Source organism: Triticum aestivum, chromosome 1D, assembly GCF_018294505.1.
Source record: "Triticum aestivum cultivar Chinese Spring chromosome 1D, IWGSC CS RefSeq v2.1, whole genome shotgun sequence".
Classification (NCBI taxonomy): domain Eukaryota; kingdom Viridiplantae; phylum Streptophyta; class Magnoliopsida; order Poales; family Poaceae; genus Triticum; species Triticum aestivum.
The window spans coordinates 44,197,518-44,221,105 of NC_057796.1; the positions used below are offsets into that span (position 1 = coordinate 44,197,518).

At 49.6% G+C, this 23,588-nt stretch overlaps 1 protein-coding gene across 1 annotated transcript; it reads right to left on the minus strand.

Annotated features, from left to right (window-relative positions):
* Positions 1–17,110: 17,110 nt before the first annotated feature.
* Positions 17,111–20,721, minus strand: LOC123164601 (keratin, type II cytoskeletal 1). Its single transcript, XM_044582140.1, has 3 exons — positions 20,192–20,721; positions 20,042–20,098; positions 17,111–17,889 (listed from the first exon to the last, which is right to left on the minus strand). Exons 1-3 carry the CDS (start codon positions 20,621–20,623, stop codon positions 17,584–17,586), a joined length of 795 nt encoding a protein of 264 aa, XP_044438075.1. The 5' UTR covers positions 20,624–20,721; the 3' UTR covers positions 17,111–17,583.
* Between the last annotated feature and the right edge of the window lie 2,867 nt (positions 20,722–23,588).

Consider the following 23,588-nt stretch of genomic DNA (forward strand, 5'->3'; position numbering starts at 1 on the left):
TCTGTGGGGTGAGAGTGAGACGGGGGGAAGGGAAGGGCTACGTGAGCAAAAGGAAGGTGGTCGTTTTCTTTTGCAGAAAGAAAGAGGGGGGGTTTCTTTTTTGCATTGCTAGTAGTACAATGCAGATGCCTCTTTTACTGTCTCTGATTTTGTCAGCTGGGGCCATTCACTTTGAGTTCGAAAGCAGAAGATTGCTTCTCCTTCTTTCATGATCAAGTACTGCCCATGTACCCCATCTGGTTATGAGTTTTCCACATTGTTAGCATGATATTAATCACCTGGAACTGATGCGAGTCGAGTGAAACCCACCGTCAAAATGTCACACTCCTAGTGTTTTTCACCACGAAATATTCCGTTGTTGCGTGGTGGTATATGCGGCCGTACTCGCTGGGGATTGACACGAAGTAAAATTCCATCAGGGCCCTGTTGCGGCTCAGATCACACCAAGATGAGCAGAGGCAACCGGCCTAGCCATCAGCAAAAGATGGGAAGGGGGTCTGCCACAAAGAAAGAAGCAATCCGTTTCATCAGAAAGCGAAAGCGAAAGCAAAGCGTGGTAGGAACTGCCACACCTCTCATCTTCTGTCTGCACCTGCTGCAGCAGCAGCCGGTCCGCTGGCTGGCTGGCTGGCTCGTGTCACCTTCATCTCAAGCACCAGGTGGGCTCATGGCTCCAGCGCCAGCGGTGAAAGGAAATTCCGCGGTGAAATAGTGGTGGTGCTCTAGTGAGATTTCAAACGTTTTTCCAACACCCTAACGGTGAAATAGTGTCATGTAAACAACGCCTGAAGAATCTTGTCTCTTTCAAGCAAGCGCTTCATAAGAGTTGTCATCTTCTTCACCACGAAACCAATGCACTATCTTTGGTTGGTTCACTGCGTGTGTTTGGCCGGCTGTTATCTCACTTTACCCACTTGGCTTTACTTGCGGCCGTAGCTATCCATCCGTGCAAGTGCAACTGCCGTGCCTCTCAGCCCCATGGCACTACGCCAAAGGAGAACTTTTCTTTGTCCCTCTCAACCCAGAATGTGCAGTCAAGTTTTCTGAAATCTTGTGGGGTGAGAGCAAAAGGAAGGTGGTTGTTTTCTTTTTCAGAAAGAAAGAGGGAAAGTTTCTTGTCTTTTTCGGAGTTTCTTTTTTGCATTGGTAGTAGTACTGTACAATGCAGATGCCTCTTTTACTGCCTCTGATTTTGTTAGTTGGGGCCTTGTACTATGAAGTATGAACAATGCATGCCATTCACTTTGAGCTTGGAGCACACAAGATTGATTTCGTATGATCAACTACTCCTATTAATGTTAGGGCCTGTTTGGTTAAGTCAGGTGACTTAAAACCAGTGACTTATAAGTCACGCCTGTTTGGTTGTCACCTAACTTATAAGTCACCTGACCACACCTTTCCATTCTGTTTTTTAATGTAAATGTGGTGGGACCCACGTAAAAGGGGGTGACTTATAAGTTTTAAGTTGGGGTGGAGCAACTTATGACTTATAAGTTGGGGTGACTTATAAGTTGGGTCTGTTTGGCAAAATAAGTCATTTTTTTCACTTTTCGACTTATAAGTTGGTGACTTATTTGGAACCAAACAGGCCCTTAGAGCATCTGCAGCCTGACGCCCATATCTCAAACGCCCGGGCATAAAAAATCAACTCACCCAGACGTCTCAAACTAGCCTCAAACGTCGGAGCTCTCTGGCGCCTCTTGTATGCAGCCCAAATCTAGGGCGAATATGTGGCGAACAGGGCACACCTAGGCGCGTCCGCCTGATAGGCCCGGCACACCACCGACCCCACAGTTGTCCCACAAAATCGCTAATCCGGCTTCCGGCTTCAAACCCTAGCTCATCCACTCGCCTCTCTCGCTCCGTCCTGTCCTCTCCCCTCCCGCATTCCAATCCAATCGAGAGCAATGTCGAGCTCCAGCGGCCACTCCGGCTCCGACCTCGAGTACGATGAGGAGTTGGCCCTCCGCTTTGTCTTGGAGTAGTCCAAGGTGGACACCGGGGGGCAGCTCCGGATCTGCAGCGTTGCCGGCAACTCCGCGCCAGTGCGAAAGTGGTGATCCCGCACCTCCTCTTTTGTTTATATTGGTTTTAGTTGTTGACGTTTAAGAACTTGTTTGGCGACGAACTCAGATGATCTTTTGGATGATGTGAAGCTCGTTTAATGTCCGTTTGCAGCCGATTTTGTTGCCGTTGTTTGATCACGTAGAATAGCTCACATTGTATGTACAATATGGACATAAGGTGCCAGGTATGAGATACGTGAATGTGAAAAGCGAAATATGAGGCGTGCCCGACGCATCCGCGGGCGTTGAAATGTCCGAGTTATTAACTCATCGCGGCTGTAGATGCTTTTACCCCGTCAGATTATAACCAAGAATGTCCAGTCAATTTTATTTCATTTGCACTTTTTTAGCAATGATACTGTATTAGTCACATGGAACTGATACCAATCGACTCCTTTTTTCACCATAGAAGAAAGTAGTCCCATGTCGTTGCATTCTACTACTACTACTACTTTTTTCACCATCAAAGAAAGATTTTGCTGTTGACTGGTGGCATGCAGCCGTGCTTGCTGGGGATTGATCAGACATGAAGTAAAATTCCATCAGTGCACTGTTGCGGATCAGATCACAGCAGAGGCAACCGGGCTTCTTTCTGCCATCAGCAAAAGAAAGAAGCAATCCGTTTCATCAGAAAGCAAAACCAAAGCGTGGTAGGAACTGCCACAAGATGGCGATCTCCTGTCCTGTCTGCACCTGCTGCTGGCTGGGTGGTGTGACGTCCATCTCAAGCACGGAAGCACCGGGTGGGTTCATGGCTACACCGGTGAAACAGTGGTTGGTGGTGCTCTGGTGAGATTTTAAACGGGGGGAAATATTGTCTCTTTCAAGCAAGCACTTAAGAATTGTGAATCTCCTTTACAAAACCAGTGTAAATTTGGTTCAGTGAACTTCACTGCGTGTGTGTGGCCTGCTGCTATCTACCTGACTTTACCCACTTGGCATTAGAGCAACTCCAACGGGGCGACCCAAACGGACGCGCGCTTTGTCCGCTTTTTGTCTGTTTGGGCCGGCCAGGCGGACGTGCACGACCGCATTTTAAAATGGATCGGCTTGACCGCCCAATGAGGAGGCCGATCCAAATATGCCGGCGTGGAAAAAAAATTAAGCTGCACGAAATAAACATAATTAAACATAAAGTGGCCGGTCAAACGCCGGCCAAAGTCCACCTAAATCTAATAAACATTAAAAAAAGTCTGCGCCCGCCTGCTGCCGCCCCGCACGCTGCACTAGACGTCGTCGACCTTGCCCTCGACGCCGCCGTCGTCGCCGGTGAGGTCGATGAAGACCGGAGCAGGGCCAGCCCACCTGAACGCCGCCTGGTACGCTGCCAGGGCAGCCTCCTCCGGCGTCTGCTGGGGCGGCGGCATTGCGGCAAGCCGCGCGCGCTCCTCCTCCTCCTCCTCGAGCCGGAGGGCCTCCGCGTCGCGTTGGAGCATGGCCTCGTAGCGCATCTACTCCTCGCCGTCGGCTTGCTCCTGGCGGAGCCAGTGCTCCTTCCATCGCTCGAGGTGGGCCGCCTCCTCCTCCGGCGTCGCGGCGAAGTGGACGGGAGGCGCGCTCACCCACTCGCGGTACTGGCCCGTCCACGAGTAGGCCTCCTCCGGCCAAGTGGGTGGAGGCGGGGAGCGCTTACGCGATGGCTCCGGCTCCGGCTTGGGCTGGACGGGCGGCGACGGTGGAGGCGGCGGCACGAAGAGCGGGGTGTGAACGGAGTCCCCCGCCGCCGACAGGGCAAGGGCTTGCTCCAGCCCATCCCAGTGCGCGTCCTCCTTGATGCGGCTAGCCTCCAGCGCGTGCTGCAGGGCCTCCTCGAGGGCGGCTTGGTACTCCGCCTCCGCCTCCATGTCCTCCGGCTCTACCTCCGGGGACGGCGGTGGGAACGGCGGCGGGACGGAGTCGACACCCGAGCGTCGTTGCTCCTCGTGTTCGAGGGCGAACCAAGCCTCCCAGTTAGGAGAGTCGGCGGCGTACTCGGGCAGCCGACGCTGCTCCGGCGTGAGCAGCGCGCGGCGCCGGCGCACCTCTTCGTCGTGCGCCCGCTGGGTCCGCGGAACCGCCGGCACAGGGATCCGGTTTGGATCTAAATGCCAACAGTGCGGCAGCGTCACGTCGGGGTAGGGGAGGGGCTGCCTGTACTCCCAGTGCCACCGCGCTTGGTGCACCGGGATGTGCAGGCGCCTGCGTTTAGGGCGGAAACGCGCCGGCGGTGGAGGGGGAGGGGCAGCACGGGATGACGAGGCGCCGGGAGTGCCCTTGCCCTTGCCATTGCTGCAGCCGAAGAGGCCCATGGCGCGCGCTAGGGTTTGCGGTCGCCGGCGAGGAAGCAAAGGGAGTGGTGGGGGCCATATGTGGACGGGAGAAGTGGATGAGGCCGACCCCGCCGCACGCGTGGTTAGAAAAGGACGCGCACACTGGCTGACGCGTGGGCCCGCTGTCGGTGGTCGTCATAAATAAGACGACCGGTGGCGGTTGGGTGGCCGCCAGGTGGGGACGGGACGGACGGCGAGGAGACGCGCGGCGCGTCCGCTTCGCGTCCGTGCCGACGCATTCCAGGCGCAATTTTGGGCCGGAAATGGGTCGGCGCGGACGCCAGGCGGACACGATTTGAGTTTGGGTCGGCGGGTTGGGCCGCCACTTTTGTCCGCGCCGACCCAAACGGACGCGGGCGGACGAAATGGGTCGCCCCATTGGAGTTGCTCTTACATACGGCCGTGGCCATCCGTCCGTGCAAGTGAACTGCTGTCCCTCTCAGCCCCATCCCCATGGTACTCCAAAGGAGAGCTTTTTCCATCCCCATGGAGGTTGAGGTTAAGCAAGATTCCATCCGGGCAGTGTTGCCAAGGAATCGGACGAGAGGCAGCTGGGGCCGAATTTCGTGTTTTGACCCTTTTGACATACAAAATCGGGATCTGACCCCACTTTGAAATATTTTCGGGATTTGACCCTTTTGCTACTGCCAGAGCCCCTGGAGGTAGGGTTAGACAGCCTACTTCCAGAGGCCCTGGCGGTAGGGTGTGACGGAGGGGGACGGCGGCCGTCACCGCGCGCTGACGTGGATAAGTACCTTACCGCCAGACAGCCTGGCGGTAGGCTGTCTAACCCTACCGCCAGGTTGTCTGGCGGTAAGGTGTGGCAGGGTTTTGCCGTACAGGCCTTCTGTAACGAAATATGCAAGTGCCCTGGCGGTAGGTTCACCCTACCACCAGGACCCATGGCGGTAGGCTATCTGACCCTACCGCCAGGGCGCCTGGCGGTAGGGTCCTCTGTTTGTTTTTTCAAGTTCATTTGGTTGCTTGTTTTCAATTTCAATATGACAGCAATATCACAACAAGTTTTACAAATATGACAGCAATATATGAGCTCACATATTAATAAAGGTTTCACATAGCAAATATCAAACAGTTTACACATAGATTCATAAGTAGGAAATAGCAAATAGCAAACTTGTCCACATAGTTTGACAACCCCTACTAAAACATAGATGCATATCCAATAGACATGTTTATAGGTTGGATAAACCTCCCCCCTCGTATGTTAGGCCTGGTCGTGGAGACAGATACGGCAGCGGATCCACCGGTTCAGGCGGAGGCGGAACGCTGGTCGGCATCCGACCGTTCAAGCACTCCCACCTTGCCTTGCCAGCTGGAGTTTTCGCCTCCGCCCTTCCCCAGCTGATGATATCGAACGCCGATGCACTTGGGGGCGGCATCCTGGCTCTCTCCTCCGCATTGCTCTCGAAGTAGATCCTCCGGCCCAAATTGTGCAGCTCCCAGTTGGAGTGCTGCTTGGCAACTTCAATGGTCGCTTCCCGGCGTTCACGACAGATGGTTGGATCTCCCTCCATCTCTGCCTTCACTCTCTTCCACTCCTTCACACTCAGCGACAAACACTTCACATCGTCGGCGATCTGTTCTGCCCTCTCGTGCCACCGCACTGCCCTCGTCTCCTGTAGGAACTCGTCTGAAAAAGCGGTCACCGGCTGCAGAAGCTCGGGGAAGGACTCGTACACGTACGGAAGTGGCAAGCCGGACGGGTCGTGTTGTAGATGAATGGGCGATGGTTGCGCCACTGTTGCAGACTTAAACATATGGATCAAATAAATAAAATACATATATCAAGATGTGTCAAATGCAAAATCATACCATATCATACCAACCAAATCCACTACTTGCATCATATATATTTTGTTTACTACAATATGCATCATATCAACATGCATCATATCATAAAAAAAATCCTCCAACATTCATCTTGAATGTATTATCTTCAAACAACATCTTCATATCATCATATCAACATGCATCATAAAACTACTATCAAGTCCTCCCACATGCATTACATCATAATTTTTTTAACAAAAAAAATTATGAACTAGGGTTCATCTTCACACTAACATATGAACTATTGATTAGAGTTCATATTCAATAACACTACTTACTAAAGAACTAAGAAGCTTACGTTTCTCTTTTCGGGGCCATCTCGATCCGCAAAAAAGGTCAACAAACGGTGAAGATCCGAGGGGGGAGTGGAGGAGATGAGAGAGAGAGAGGGGCGACTTGGGGAAGAAAAAGGAACTGCCGACGTGGGGAGGGGGAAGGGCGGGGAGATGGGCAGGGGCGCGGGGGTTTCGGGGGAAATAACTGCCCGGGCCCTACTGCCAGGGGCTCTGGCGGTAGGGTTAGATAGGCTACCGCCAGGTGCCCTGGCGGTAGGGTGCGACGGAGGGGGACGGCGGCCGTCTCCGCGCGCTGACGTGGATAAGTACCCTACCGCCAGGGGTCGCTAGGGTGCGACGAAGGGGGACGGCGGCCGTCTCCACGCGCTGACGTGGATAAGTACCCTACCGCCAGGGGTCGCTGTCTAAAGGAAAAAGGGTCAAATCCCGAAAAAAATTCTAAGCCGGGGTCAGATCTTGATTTTGTTTGTCAAAAGGGTCAAAACACGAAATTTTGCCGCAGCTGGGCAACTGCCAATGAGCAAAAGATAGGAAGAAGCCAGAAGAAGAAAATGCGTCCGTTTCAAAACAAGGGGAAGGCAGAAAGCAAAAGGCATGGTACATAGTACTGTCACCTCCCAACTCCTGTCTGCGCCTGCTGCAGCAGCAGCAGCCGGTCCGCTGGTTGGTTGGTTCATGGACTCATGGGTCATGGCACCATGTCAGCAATCAATCCACGGTGAAACAGTGTAGTGTAGCTTTTGTGAAACGTCTTTCCAACACCCTACCCCTTGGTTTTTTACTCACAGTTTCATGCCAAAGAAAATGCGATCGTCTTCACAAGACCACCTGTCGTCGTTGCCGTGGTGTGTGTGTGTGTGTGGCCTGCTGCTGGCTTTGCTTCAATGAACTGAACCTGCAATCTGACATTAATCGCGGTGGTTGCTCTGTCTTTGCTACTCCCGTGTCCCTCAACACAAACAAAGAGATAAAATTTCTTTCTTGTTTCTTGTTTCTTTCAGACTTTCAGCCAGGCCAAAGATGAGCAACTTTTGCCCCCCCTGCTGCTGCTGCTGCACAGGCGCAGATAGATAGGGTGCAGAAGCATCTGCTTTACTTTACATCCACCCACCCCACCCGATCAGATCAAAGCTCCATTGCTGCCCCCGTATCTTCTCCCTCACAGTACTTGTGTGTGGCTTCTTGTCAGCTTGTGCATTGCAACCATTTACTGCCATCACGTTCGAAAACCAAAATGTTGCTGCGAAGATCGCCTGCCGGCTCTGCGTCCTTTATTAAGAGTTCTGAAACACGAGGACAGCTTTGCAATCATGCAGGACAGCTTTGCAATCTTTTTCACCACACTAGCTAGATGAAAATGAAGGTTGTTTGGTGTAGTGATCTGATCTCCACTGATGTTTGCATACCAACATAGTGCAAATGGAGGAGAGACTTGAGCTCGAGACCTTCACAACATTACTACAGAAGCTCGACCAGAGATGATCGTTGCTTAGCTTAGTGGTCTCGAATGCTGTTTTTCATACTAATAAAGTGCGGATAAATGACATCAAAAGACAGCCAGCGATGGATCCTACAGCTCGTCTGCCGTTCGAACCACACACAAACGCATATGAATGAGCAGTTTGTTTCAGCTCGAGATCATCTAATGTCGATACTACTCCATCGTCAGCCGGCAGAGGAGCACAACGATGGCCATGAACTGCAGGAAAATCACGCGATCCTTCCACCTGCTGCTGCTCACCGTCGTCTCATGGGACGGGGCCTCGGAGGAGCACTCCGATCCCGTGGCATCATCGTCGTCGACGACGTCGTCCTCGCACCCCGAGTTCTCCTCCCTTGAGCTGATGCAGCTCGTCGTCCTCCACTTGCCGGGGTCGCCGGCGGAGTCCTCGCCTCCCGTCGATCTTGCCATCATCTTGGCCTTGGCGTTCGCGGCGCCCTCGGTGGCGTCGTGGGTCGCGGTCTGCTCGTCGGGGAGGAGGCTTGGGGCGCCCCTCCACGCGGCGACGGCCCTCGGCTGCGGCGTGGCGACGGCGATGGCGAGGTCGCGCCGCTCGGCTCCGGCATGCGGCGTCAGGCCCTTCGCGGAGGCGTAGTGCTCCACGCTCGCATCGCCGCGGAACACGTTCCGAACGAAGGCCGCGTCCGCCGCGGCGGCCGCGCGCGCGCACCTTGTCATGACCCGGTTGCCGGCGGAGGCGTCGCCGCCGTCTTGCCCCCTTGCCCTTGCCCTCCTCGGGGTTGTGGTGCGGCTCACGCGCGTCGCGGAGAACACCATGGCGGAGCCGCCGGCGCCGTCGTCTCGTCCCGTGGGTCTTGCTCGCTTGGGGGTAGTTGCACGGCGTGCACGTGGCGTCGCGGAGAGCAGCATGCCGCCATCGTCTTGGCCCCTTGCCCTTGTCGTCCTCTTGGGAGTCGCAGCGCGGCTTGCAGGCGCGGCGGACACGATGACGGTCTTGCCTCTCCATCGGTCGAACGCTGCCAGCTGTGCCGCGGCGACGGCGTGGTCGAGCCTGTCGGCGCCTTCCCCCGGCGCCACCGCCAGCGCGCCGACGTACGCGACGAGCGCCTCGCCGCGGAGCGCGCCCCGGGCGAAGCCGGCGTCCACCGCGGCGCCGGACGCGCCTCTGCGGAGGCCGGAGTTCGGAAACAGCTGCTTCCTAGCGGCGGCGGCGGCGCCGGGGCACCCGCAGGAGAGACCGGCGTCCACGCGGCGGGCGACCTCGGCCAGCGCGTCGTCCAGGGCGAGGGCGAACTCGGCCTTGTGGTTGCTCCGCAGGCCGACGGCGGCGAGGCGCGGGAAGTCGTGGCGGAGCGGGGTGAGGTCCGCCGCGCCGGCCCACACGAAGGAGCCGTCCCCGAAGCAGGCGACCAGGGCGGCCCCGTTCGGCCCCCGCTTGCGCTCGCGCAGCGCTTGCTTCGACGCGTCCGCCGGGTCGAACACCTGGCCCGGCCACCGCGGGTATCCCTTCACCTTCGCCCACACCATCCGTGGCGGCGCGAACCCGCCCTCCGCCAGCGCCTCCTCCTCGAACGCGCAGCCGTAGCGCGCGTGGCGGCGCTCCTCCGCGGGCGTGGCCGGCACCGGCTTCTTCGGCCGCCGGCGGCGTGGGGTGGTGTTGGCCCGGAGCAGCTCGGCCACGTCCGCGTGCATGTGGCGCAGCCTCTCCGGCGACGCCGGGCCGCTTCGGCGCCCCTCGTCGCCGTCCGCGTTCTTGGAGGCCGCCGCCGCCGGCGCCAGAGACGAGAACATGGAGTGAGTGTTGGAGCAGAGCGGTCGCCGGAGAAAGGAGGAGAGCCCGAGGGGTTGGGTGGGTTGGGGTTTCTGGAGAAGGGAAGGCGTTGGGTCAAGTGGAAGTGGTGTGGTTCATACCCGCCCTTCATTTTGAATGCGCTCTCTGTGGGAGTATTAACTTTCTTACTACGTCCAGTCAACGAGTCCGCGGTGAGGTGATAATGACGGCTTTTCTCTTCTCTTGCAAGCCATCCCTCCCCCCCCCCCCCCCCCCCCCCCCCAATCACCTCCGTCCCATCACCGGCAATCCCTCGTCATCATCCATCTCATTGGTAGTGCACGTTTAATTTTCAAACACAGATATTATCGCCCATAATAATCCGGTTAAAGTTAGGGTGTTGCTTAGTATTTTAAGATTTGTTTCGGTGATAATTTAACAGCTTTGGTATTTATCAAGCTGCCACGAAAAAGTAGTAACTATTTTCATTGTCGCGCTGAGAATCATCCGGCCGGGATCACTATTTCTGCGTCGATTTTCCACACATTATTTTGGACGCGTGGGTGAAAGATTCGTAAAAACTAGAACGATAACCCGCACGTTTCTGAGAATTTATAATAGTAGTGTTTAGGAGAAGGATTTATGGAATTAGAAATAACAGAACTATGAAAATAGACACAACTATATATTCCCATGAACCTTTGATGGAATGGTAGTATGAAAAGTCGGCAAAATTAACATATAGTAGAGTACCTCCATATTTTCTCAATTGAATGCATTCTAAGACGAAAAGAAGAAACATACGTATAGTACAATCAGATTTTTGTCATAATAATTTAAGATAATACAATTTGGTTGTCTATATTAGAAGAGCATCAGAGCATAAAACACACACATAAATTTCATCCTAAGTCTCAAGCCTTGCGGTGTTAATGCCCACAAATAGGTATTTGTTTGCATTGTCCACCATGATCCATGTTTTTAGAGAATAACCAAAGGAGTACAAAATGACATGGTTCATGAGAAGGGCAAAATACATATTCCATTTTGCTACATCATATTAGTAGGCCGCCAACCAACATAGAACAATTAAACTGAGGGATAATTGGAATGGGCTATACTTCATCCTCTCAGCGAGGGCGGAGCATTTAAGCTAGGATTGTCATCAACACCTGTACAATCATATACTGATATTCTAACCGAAGAAAGTTACCATCTCATATTTGTCAAGTGAAGCTATAGGTTTGAAGAGATAATATCTAAGGGCTTAGCCTTGGAGAAGATTGCTGATTATAATTACACATGCTTGCTTGAAAACTGAAACACATCAATCATCAATGCCCTTATTTGTCAGCACACTTTACATCCCAAGACCCAGGGAAGAATAAACAGGAGAACTACATTCTCCACTGCATTAGGACATGAATGTAAACTCAAGGTGTAATTAGGGTTAGCATTCAACTGAACATGCACCATAGGGAACCTCCGGGGGTTGAGGCCGGCGAGGCCCGGGAAGTCGTCGTGGAGCGGGCTGAGGTTCGCTACGCCGGCCCACACGAAGGAGCGGTCCTCGAAACAGGCGACCAGGGCGGCCCCGGTCCCCCGCCGCTCGCGCATTGCGAGCACCAACGTGTCCGCCAGGTCGAACACCTGCCCCGGTCACCACGGGCAGCCCTTCACCTTGGCCCAGACCATCCGGGGTGGGGCGAAGCCGTCCTCCGCCCAGGCCTCCCCCTCGAACGGGCAGTCGTACCATGCGTGCGCGCCCTCCTACTCGGGCACGGTCGGCACCGGCTTCTTCGCTCGCCGGTGAAGAGGGGTGGTGTTGGCCCGAAGCAGGTCCGCCACGTCGGCATGCATGTGGCGGAGCCTCTCCGGCGACGCCGGGCCGCTGCCACGCCCCTCGTCGTCGACGTTCTTGGAAGTCGCCGCCGCCGCCGGGGCTCTCTCCGGCTCCAGAGACGAGAACATGGAGTGAGTGGTGGAGTTGAGCGTTGAAAGGCTGATGGCTAGTGGTTGGCCCACTGCGGTGGGAGGGAGAGCTCGCCTACAGAGACCGAGGGGTTTGGTTGGCTGAGTTTTTTGGAGAAGGCACTTCTCCTATTGGTCGGTCAAGTGGTTACTCTCTTCGTTTTGAAATTTGAAAAATGGCGTGTCTGTATTAACTGAGCTTGCTTAGAGCATCTACAGCCCGACACCCCAAACCGGCCTTAAACGCCTGGTCGGCCCGTCCGGTCACGATTTTTCGACCCAGACGGCCAGCCCACAGTGGTCGCCCGGATCATGGTGGAGATAGTCTGTGGCCAGGCCACGAAACCGATGCCGGCAACCCCGACGTATCCACTACAACCTGAGGTATTTCCTTACCTAGCATCCCCAAGCCCAACGCCTATCCTCACATGCAGTAGCTAAAATTCATGTGCATCTCTATTTCAAATGAAAGGATCTATGCTATAGAAATAAATTGCTTTAACTCACGTTGTTTAGAAGTATATGCACCAATGGAACCGGAGAGTAGTACTTGCTTAGGGAGCTAGACCAATGCTATGTAAAAGGTGATTTACGAAGATTTCAATCCTAAAAGGTTTAATGGTATTTTGTATGGTTTGAAGTACAATTTTGAATTAGGTACCTGCCTCAGTTTAGAGTACACTTCTCCTAGATCTTAGGTTAACAATCTTGAAGAATAGTGTTTGATTCTTGACAAATCATATGAATGTATTTATGGTTTGAAGGAACATATGAATTTCTTTATGGTTTGAAGAAACATATGGATTTCTTAGGTAATCATGGTTCTGATTTTTTTACTCTCACCTCACAAACGAGACAACTAATCATGCTAACGACCAGTTCATGTGATGATCCATTAATCATCACATAGCAGAAATTAATGGTTCATATTGTGTTTTGTATTTCTGTTATATAGTATACTTCTTCAAAGTTTGCATCTCAAGCTAGCCTTCTTAGTGATTCTTGCGATGAAAGATTAAACAAGCCTTTGCAGTACGAGGACTGGTATTTCTTAACCACAGATATTTAGCACCTTTAATGGAACTGCAAGTATCCTTATTAACACCAATCATATTCTACAACTAATTTAGTTCACGTATTGGTCCAGACTCTTGCCTGTTTGCAATTCCTATCTCATGTTTGCAATTCCTAAAGTTATAGAATTACCATACTAATGTTGCTAATATGTTTGAACAACATATCTCAAATTAAAAGCTAGGCATGCTCTTCATGGTAAATCATGTTTTACAACCAGGCCAACAAAGTTTTCTGCATTTCATGATTAAGAGATGAAGTCATGTTTGCCAATGTCCCTCGATTAAAAAAGTACATGCCAAGAACTATGGTAACTTATGCCTATCAAGAACTACATGAATTTTTTGTCTTGCTGCAATGACATTACCAAACTATTTCTGATGGTGTTATAATCATGTTTTCTTTTGCATTGTCAACTTTTAACTTTTATCCTTTGTTAACATGATTATTTAGCATATTCACTTACACGGGTAGTAATAACAGGAGCTATTCATTTGTTAACCTCTAACTTTGTCGTTTGTTAACATGATTATTTAGCACCTCCTGTTTGATCACGTCGAGGGAGCACCAGACCGTCGTCCTCGTGCGCGTGCGCGTCCATGAAGAAGACGAACCGAGATGTGCCACCTCAGATCCACCGTGTGAAGGCAGCGGTGAGCGATCTCCACTTCCCCCCATTTTCCTCTCTCTCTCTCTCTCTCTCTCTCTCTGTTCATCCACTCAGGATTTGATTAGATATTTCGATTTGTTCATTTGCAGGGGGCTGGATCCCAAGGGGAGAGGTGCAGTCCTCCAGTGCTGCTAGATCCCAAAATAAATGCAATTCAAGGCATGCTATAGGTAATTTATTTTGTGTTGTGGCATGATTATTGGATGGTGCATTAGCATAACTATGTATGCAGGATGTAAGTTTTGGATGAACATAGTTCAGTGCGTAACTAATGTCAGAACCATGGTGTAAACGCCATCATCCAGTCATATGTAGGTGAAGGAGGAGCTAGGGGGACAGATCCAGGACATGGGATGCTAACCATCTGCTCGGGAAGGGTTCTTTCAAATCGGTGAATGGTAACCAACTAACCATGTCAGAGCTTGTTGTTACGTCCACCCGCCGAGCTGCCGAGTCATATATTGCTTTCCATATTGTTCTTGTTCCTGTGACTCATCAGTCATAATGCAAAAAATAATATGCGTCCAAGGAAGCAGACCAGGATATATATTGCTTTCCATATATATATATAGTCATGTCTACTTCCTTAGTCCTCCCTGTTAACACTGAGTTTGTGTGTATGTGTGGCTATTAGCCAAGTAGCAGGCCAGAACTAAATATGGATTGTGTCATGTCCACAATAAGATATGCAGAGAAAAAGATTGGCCTATTAGGTCATTGTACTTCTTAGTTGGACTGTGAAGACCTCAGCTATACTTGATGTGTAGTTGCATATTCTTGCTATAATCTGTTCTGACTACCATGCTTCTTAATTTCCAATTTATTATCCAAGAAATGATGTTGTTTCCTAATTTCTTATAATACAATATGGTTTGATAGACATTTTATATGTTTCTCTCATTCTTTGGTCTGGTTTTGAGCTGAGATGCATTCAATGTTGTCTTGCAACAATGCATCTTTAGGGTCTTGAAGTTTTATCTATTAAGATAAGCCGATGCTTGTGCGGATTGCTGAATCAATCAAGATGGAAGCTGATGCAATTAGAGTCCCATTGGTAGCATTCCTGTGATCGAGATGCAGACATTCACTTTAGGATCTGAGTTTTTTTGCTCATCCCCTATGGTAGATGATAACTCAAGCAGTGAATTCATCCACTTCTATACATATTTCCTTCTTTTGTTGTGTTTTGGCATAATCGTTGTCTGATTTGAGTTTTTGTAAGCCTGCTGAAGTCCTATTGATTGTGTTCCTGCAACCCAGCATGATCACCAAAGGGACGTCTCCTGAAAATGAAGAGAATAACTAATTGTATATGCTATTTATTTGTGTTCTGTTTTCTGAGATTGAGATGATGCACAATTGAATTATGAGTGAATTATGTGTCCTTGGCTATCGAGGCCTAACAAGAACTTTGTATTGTATTCTGGGTAAATTTGCTTTTTTAGAAAGTTCTCTTAAGGATATGTCATGATCATGTATAGGGGGCTGGATGAGTTTGGGAGGGGGGGGCCTACCAACCAACGCATGCAAGTTTAGTAGGCACATCAGTGACTCTGGTGGTTGTCTATTGTGCCATGCTGAGACCGAGGATGCATGCTTTATATGCCCACACGTACCTACATTTTGGGATACTACTCCCTCCGTCCGTCCTTGAAAGAGTGTACTTTCAACTTTTTTTATGTTTGACCATATTTATATAATAATACACCAAAATTTATGCCATCAAATTAGTAGCATTAGATTCATGATAAAATATATTTTTCATCATATACCTATTTGATTTCACAAACATTAATATATTTTTGCACAAACTCGGTCAAATTTTGAGATAGATTGACCCTCCAACAATACTAGAAGTATACTCTTTCAAGGACGGAGGCATTATGTGTCAAGTGTTGCCGATCCGAACAAGAGATGCTATTGTTAATTCTGGCCCTGAATGGGTTTTTGGTCTGCTGGCTAATAGACCTGACAATGAACAAGCAATGATCATTATGCTACTCTGCAGATTTGGAGTCTCTGGAATGAGCTGACACATGGTAAAGATGTCCCACCTCCTGATTCCTCAAAATTGTTCTTAAGCAGTTATCTATCCTCGTTTCAACAAGCTATGATGCGTAGCGTTGAAGAGATTATCAAGGGCAAGTTTTCAGTGTGTGGCTCACTGCCAAAACTTGGGCCACTACAAAGGCTTCACCTCCCATGGCCGAGGCGTGAGCCCGGATGGGTGGCGTTGTCCATCGACGGTTCTTTCGTGCAAGATACTGGTGCAACAGGTACAGGTATGATCCTCAGGGACAATAATGGCACAGTTATTTTCTCAGCATACAGGTACTTATTTCACCGCAAAGATGCCCTTGAAGCCGAGATTAGTGCCACTCTTGAAGGATAGTCACTGAGCATACAACGGTCGGAGTTGCCTATCATCATTCATTCTGATAGCCCAGCTATCATTGCGGCCTTGACAAACGGTTCACTGCACCTGTCGGCGTATGGTCATTTGATTATGGAGATTAAGAAAATGCTAGCTCTTCGGGTGTTTAGTCCATTAAAAGTAGACATAGTCAAAATAGAGTTGCTAATAGTCTAGCTAATATTGGTTGTTTCTGGAGGTTGCACCGCCTGTTGGTTGCACCGAGTTCCAGACACGGCTTCAGAGTGTAACACTATTTCTAAGGAATAAAACCCATGGTTTACCCCGCAAAAAAAACGCACAAAAGCAACAACATATTTGGGAATAAGGATATTTTGCGATAGTCATCAGATATGCTTTACATTTTGGCCACAATCTTATCAGAAATGAGCAGTGTTTTGATACAGAAGACATGAAGTTGCCTGAGAATTTAAGGAATTGTCCTTACAACTGAAGAGTAAGTTTTCAGTGTGTGGCTCACTGCCAAAACTTGGGCCACTACAAAGGCTTCACCTCCCATGGCCGAGGCGTGAGCCCGGATGGGTGGCGTTGTCCATCGACGGTTCTTTCGTGCAAGATACTGGTGCAACAGGTACAGGTATGATCCTCAAGGACAACAATGGCACAGTTATTTTCTCAGCATATTGGTACTTATTTCACCGCAAAGATGCCCTTGAAGCTGAGATTAGTGCCACTCTTGAAGGACAGTCACTGAGCATACAACAGTCGGAGTTGCCTATCATCATTCATTCTGATAGCCTAGCTATCATTGCGGCCTTGACAAACAGTTCACTGGACCTGTCGGCGTATGGTCATCTGATTATGGAGATTAAGAAAATGCTAGCTCTTCGGGTGTTTATTCCGTTAAAAGTAGACATACTCAAAATAGAGTTGCTAATAGTCTAGCTAATATTGGCGGCCTTGACAAACGGTTCACTGGACCGGTCGTCGTATGGTCATCTGATTATGGAGATTAAGAAAATGCTAGCTCTTCGGGTGTTTATTCCGTCAAAAGTAGACATAGTCAAAATAGAGTTGCTAATAGTCTAGCTAATATTGGTTGTTCTGGAGGTTGCACCGCCTGTTGGTTGCACCGAGTTCCAGACACGGCTTCAAAGTGTAACACTATTTCTAAGGAATAAAACCCATGGTTTACCCCGCAAAAAAAAACGCGCAAAAGCAACAACATGTTCGGGAATAAGGATATTTTGTGATAGTCATCAGATATGCTTTACATTTTGGCCACAATCTTATCAGAAATGAGCAGTGTTTTGATACAGAAGACATGAAGTTGCCTGAGAATTTAAGAAATTGTCCTTACAACTGAAGAGTAAGTTTTCACATGCAGAGGGCAGCCCCTGATTCAGCGGGCGGACTTCGCAAACATACAAGGGCTGTTGCAGCTAATTTGCTACTGTTCTCGCCCTGACAGTAGCGCATACAAAAGATGCATCCATCTGCTCATGAACTGAGCCAGCACACATCAGGTAATTGTTGGCAAGATGGGTTTTGCCCGACTTGCCCAGAACAGAAGCTGATTCAGTGATCAGTATCTAACAAGCTACGGCAAGACACTGATGAAAAAAAGACAAGCGTTGTTATGAGACTAATACACGCATTACTTTCTGTCGGCTCATGCTGGTTTAGTCTCTAACAACTGGCGGTGTTTCGTGCAAGTTTTAGCCGTCTTCAGTACCGGCTCATGGAGAGAAATCTGTTGCCAATGGTATGGCAATAGGTTCATCTTCCGGCTGATCGTCGTTCGGTCTGACCTTCTGCGGAGAGAGCCTTTCCTTCAGTTTATCCTTCACCCCAATCATCTTGGCCTTCACTGAAACAGCCTGGTCAATCATCTTGGCCTTCACTGAAACGGCCTGGTCCTGGACCTTTCCTGATACAGTTGCATACATTGTGCTGAAGGCAAGGCTGACCGTAACCCAGTGATCATGGAACTTCTGCCCAATGGCTGCGATCCTCTCCGGCAAGTTTTGGATCCTTTCGATTCGCTGTGCAGAAATATAGAATGCATCAAAACTTATGTAAATGAAATTTAAATGGGCAGTGTTGTTCGTGAAATTAAACAGAGATACAACAAGACAGCTCATCCAATATCTACTATCAACACCATACCAAACAGAGATACAAGGTCCCAACTACCATATCACCTTTCTGCTAAGACAATACGAGGTCAAATACAAAGTAGACAGAACCCAGAGTAAGACGCAACACAGGAAATCCTCAGGAACTTGAAAGAACATATGAAACAGATGGTCAAAGTACATCAGAGATGAAATAATTACTAAGAATCCTTGGAATAAGCTAATCAAATGGTTAACAGACGACATGGTGCTAAATCTAGCAGAACTCCCAGCACAAATATATTAACAGATCTACCAGCACAAATATATCAACAGATCTACCAGCACAAATATATTAACAGATCTACCAGTGCAATCTTTAACCTCGTGGGGGCATCAAACGAACAGTATTAGTAGCACAGTTGAGGATCTAAACATATCATGCATATAGTTATTTCCAACATCCAAAAACATAGCTATTAGTTTATAACTAAACCAAAACAGAATAGCTACAATTATCAAGAACCTCAACTTGGTGGTCAAACTCACGAAGACCCTCAAGCCAATCAGGACAATCAATCAATCTCCAGTAGTAGTAACATAGCAAACAGCTAAGCATAAGATAAAATCACCTTCCCGCAGCATAATGGCCAGGAACAACGGAACTAACTATATGCCTATGGCAGTGCCCTTCCCGAAGCATAATGACCAGGAACAATGCCATTGAATTACATATATCCAGTAGGCAAGTTTGATTACTATTTGTACAGCCAGTTCAAAAGAAAAAAAGATTACCATTAGTACAAGAATGAACGGAACATATAGTTGCACATAACACCAATATCGTTATGCTGCTCAAGACAAGTTAGGAAAACAGAAATGCCGCAAGCAATCTCCAGTGGTTAATCAAGAACCTCAACTTGGCACAGGTGCAATATGAGTGCTACGAAATCAGAAATCCCAAATATCAAGGCCACTGAATTAACATATTATCCGGTAGGCAAGCTTCATTATTATCAGTATCAGAATGAACAGTTTAGCATCTGAACATATAATTACGCGTAATTACCAAGCAAAACACGGCTATGCACAACTAGTTATTTGATCCAACATCCAACAATATCCAGCATAAACGTTACTATTAGTTCGCAACCAAAACAGTGACAGGAAAATCTGGTCATACAGTAGGCAAGTTTCAGCATCTAAGCTTAGATGACCAAGAAAATCAAGCAAACTCCATGGTTGATGACGAACCTCAACTTTGTATTCAAGCTCCCGAAGACCCTCAACCCAAAATCAATCTCTAGTCTCATACTAATAAAACATAAGAAACAACTAAGCATCTAAGATAAAATCACCTTCCCGAAGCATAATGACCAGTTACAAGTATAGCAGTTTACATCATTTGATAACATACACTCCAGCGTCAATACCATTATGCTCCAGGAGACAAATCAGGGAAAGAAAAATACCACCAATGACCCAATATAACAGCAATCAAGCAATTCTTGTGGTTAATCACGAACCTCAACTTGGTACTCCAGCTCCTAAAGATCATCAACCCAATTAATCAAGGAATCTCCAGTTTCATAAACATAACAAAGAGCTAAGCATCTAATATAAATCAGACAGGTAACAACACAGGTACTACTGCGGTACTGCCTATAGCAGTTTCAGCAACCAGCATTTGAAAAACAACAAACATGCAGAACGTTACTCAAGCCACACATCATGAAAACAAAAGTAGCATAGACAAGCCAGGGAAACAAAAAAAAGCATCGATGACTCTAGCAATTCCAGTCGTTAATCATGCACCTCAATTTGGTACTGCAGCTCCCAAAGATCATCAACCCAATATAGACAATCAAGCAATCTCCAGTTTCATGAACATAACAGCTAAGCATCATCTAAGATAAATCAGACAAGTAAAACAACACAGCAAGATGCCTATAGCAGTTTCAAGCAACCAGCATTTGACACGCAGCAAAGATGCAGCAACGTTACTCCAGCCACGTCAGGAAAACGGGAATAGCAGAGACAAGCAGCACAATGAAGCAGTCTTCAAAGGTCAATCACGAACCTCCACTTGGTAATTCAGCTCCTCGAGGTTCTCCAGCAGGTCACGCTCATCAAGCGTCTGTTCAAAACCAAAACGAATCTGAGAACGCAAGGAGCAGCAGGTACTTTGACAACACAGAAGGGTATAGGGAACATGGGAGACGAGACGCACCTTCTTCAGGCGGCGCCGAAGGCCTCCCCAGAAACCGTTGGCCTGCTCATGCTCTGATCCGCGCGCGCCGCGCCCACCCCGTGCGCTCCCTCCGTGTCCATGCCCGGTGCCGTCTCCGCCGGACCTCCTGCCGTATGAGCCTCCTGCCTGGTATGAGCCCTGCCCGCCCTCGCCGGTCCTCCCGCCGCAAGAGCCTCCCGCCTGGTACGAGCCCTGCCCGCCCTCGCTGCTCCTCCCGCCGTACGAGCCTCCCCCCTGGTACGAGCCCCGCCCGGTCTCGCCGGTGGATCCATCGGTCCTCACCACGTGACCTCCCCTCGCAGCCGGGCCGCCACCTCCGCCGTGGGCCCGGCCACCGCCGTAGCGGATGCGGCCGACGAGGGCCGCGCGCAACCTGCCCGCCAGGGCCCGGAGCAGCCCGCCGCCGCGCATGGCGGCGATGGGCTAGGGCGCGCAGGGGAGGGTTTGTCGTCGGAGTTCGAGGGCGAGGGCGTGGGGCATGGGGGCGCTGCGGCGGTGCGGGAGCTGTGGCTGTTGCGGTGTTGCCCACTTGCCGTTATGCCACGGGCTTGTATAAAGGGGCGGAGTGGTCGGTGGAGTCCGGAGGGGTAAAATGGTCATACCCTTTCCGGTTTGTGGTCTAGGATAAGATTACTTGCACTTCGTTAAAATGAAATGCCAAGGTTATTTTCGTACTTCGGTTTGAATTCCAGCCTATTTCACAAACAATCTGCCTGGTGGGTGTTTTGGGTTACGGCCTAATTTCCATTTTTTAGTAATACGTGTGTCATTTATATCATAAAGATTAAAGTACAATTGAACGATATGACAAAACTAAAAAGATAGTAGGACATTTCTGTGCTTGATACCAACGTCCGTCACCTGCCTCTGACACCACCACAACAGCCATCGAAGAAAAGATTGACGGATCACCTCCTCACCCGAGCTCGACGCGGCTCCGTCGCTGATATGCAGCTTTACGGATCTCCAAGGTGGGTCACCAGAAATGAAGCCATTATCGTTGAACGAATCAGACCGGGGCAACACCCCAGATACGCCATCGAACTTCAGATCTGGCACCCCACGACGACTAAGATGCCGGAGGAAACCAAACATGCCATCCATCAACCACGGACCCAGCACTGCGCCAACGTTGGAGCAGACGCCGTCGGAACGACGGAGCCCGAGGACACATGTCCACCACAAGGATGCTGCCGCCGCCACACTATCCTTACTTGAACAAACTGGTTTCCAAAACCATCCCCATCATAGGACCGGCCGCCTTGTCGGAGAAGGATCTGAAAAATCTTTATTCAACGCCGACATCACCGCCATCCAAGCTTAAGACAATGAACAGCTTAAAAACGAAGCTACTTTAATGAACCCACCTAGGTTGTCGATAGTCAGCGATGTTGCACGCCCCTTTTCGACGACGGCGACCGGCGCATGCCATCCGATCCATGGACCGCTCGGGCCACAGGTGACTACGTAATCGCGTATTGATCGAAGCGTCGCCATCATACCAACTTAGCTGCCCTGCCCAAAAGTAGAGATCTACTACTATTCCATCTAATAGTATTTCTTGTCCAAAACAAAAACAGAAAGAAAAATGTAGGACCTTCTTATTTACTCGAACCAACCAGTGAAGGACCTATTTGATAAACTAGAATCTGAAAACACATTAGTAGAAACAAATATACATGATGCCTTGTCAACTACTAGAGGGACCAAACAACGGATGCATCGTTAGGGCATCTACGTTTTAGCAGAACAAAACAAAATAGTTAGGGCATCTCCCACTCTCTCCCATATGTTCGAAATTAGACAGTTAAAACAAATAAGCCCATGCATCATATGCTCCCCCCCCCCCCCCAAAATCTGCCACAAATATGTAGATGGTCCAAAGTAACCCTACCCCCCTACCACTGCCACCTCCTCTCTCTTGCTCATGTCGACCCAGCCACTACCACCACGCCTCCTCCCACTGCTCCACCTGATCGTCATGTCGCCCCTCTAGCACTCGTCCCCGAACATGTTGCACCTCACTGGTGCTCCACGCGATGTAACTGTTCCCCTCGACGCCATTGTCTACATGTTACTTGAAGTAAGGATGGTGATCTCGGTACTTGAAGCAATGAAGGAGGAAGGGGAGCATGTTCTCCACTTTGAGGGTTCTAGGCTGGGGCTTCGAGTTGATCTTAATCAACATAGGGCATGGGGGCATGTTTTTCTCCACTACAACTTCTTTGCAGCTACTCCGACCTTTCATGATGACCTTTTTGTTGGAAATGTGCCCTAGAGGCAATAATAAAATGGTTATTATTATATTTCCTTGTTCATGATAATTGTCTATTGTTCATGCTATAATTGTGTTATCCGGAAATCGTAATACATGTGTGAATACATAGACCACAACATGTCCCTAGTGAGCCTCTAGTTGACTAGCTCGTTGATCAACAGATAGTCACGGTTTCCTGACTATGGACATTGGATGTCATTGATAACGGGATCACATCATTAGGAGAATGATGTGATGGACAAGACCCAATCCTAAGCATAGCACAAAGATCGTGTAGTTCGTTTGCTAGAGCTTTTCCAATGTCAAGTATCATTTCCTTAGACCATGAGATCGTGTAACTCCCGGATGCCGTAGGAGTGCTTTGGGTGTACCAAACGTCACAACGTAACTGGGTGACTATAAAGGTACACTACAGGTATCTCTGAAAGTGTCTGTTGGGTTGACACGGATCGAGACTGGGATTTGTCACTCCGTATGACGGAGAGGTATCTCTGGGCCCACTCGGTAATGCATCATCATAATGAGCTCAATGTGACCAAGTGTTTGGTCATGGGATCATGCATTACGGTACGAGTAAAGTGACTTGCCGGTAACGAGATTGAACAAGGTATTGGGATACCGACGATCGAATCTCGGGCAAGTAACATACCGATTGACAAAGGGAATTGTATACGGGATTGATTGAATCCTCGACATCGTGGTTCACTCGATGAGATCATCGTGGAACATGTGGGAGCCAACATGGGTATCCAGATCCCGCTGTTGGTTATTGACCGGAGAGTCGTCTCGGTCATGTCTGCATGTCTCCCGAACCCGTAGGGTCTACACACTTAAGGTTCGGTGACGCTAGGGTTGTAGAGATATTAGTATGCGGTAACCCGAAAGTTTTTCGGAGTCCCGGATGAGATCCCGGACGTCACGAGGAGTTCCGGAATGGTCCGGAGGTGAAGAATTATATATAGGAAGTCCAGTTTCGGCCACCGGGAAAGTTTCGGGGGTTACCGGTATTGTACCGGGACCACCGGAAGGGTCCCGGGGGTCCACCGGGTGGGGCCACCTATCCCGGAGGGCCCCATGGGCTGAAGTGGGGAGGGGAAC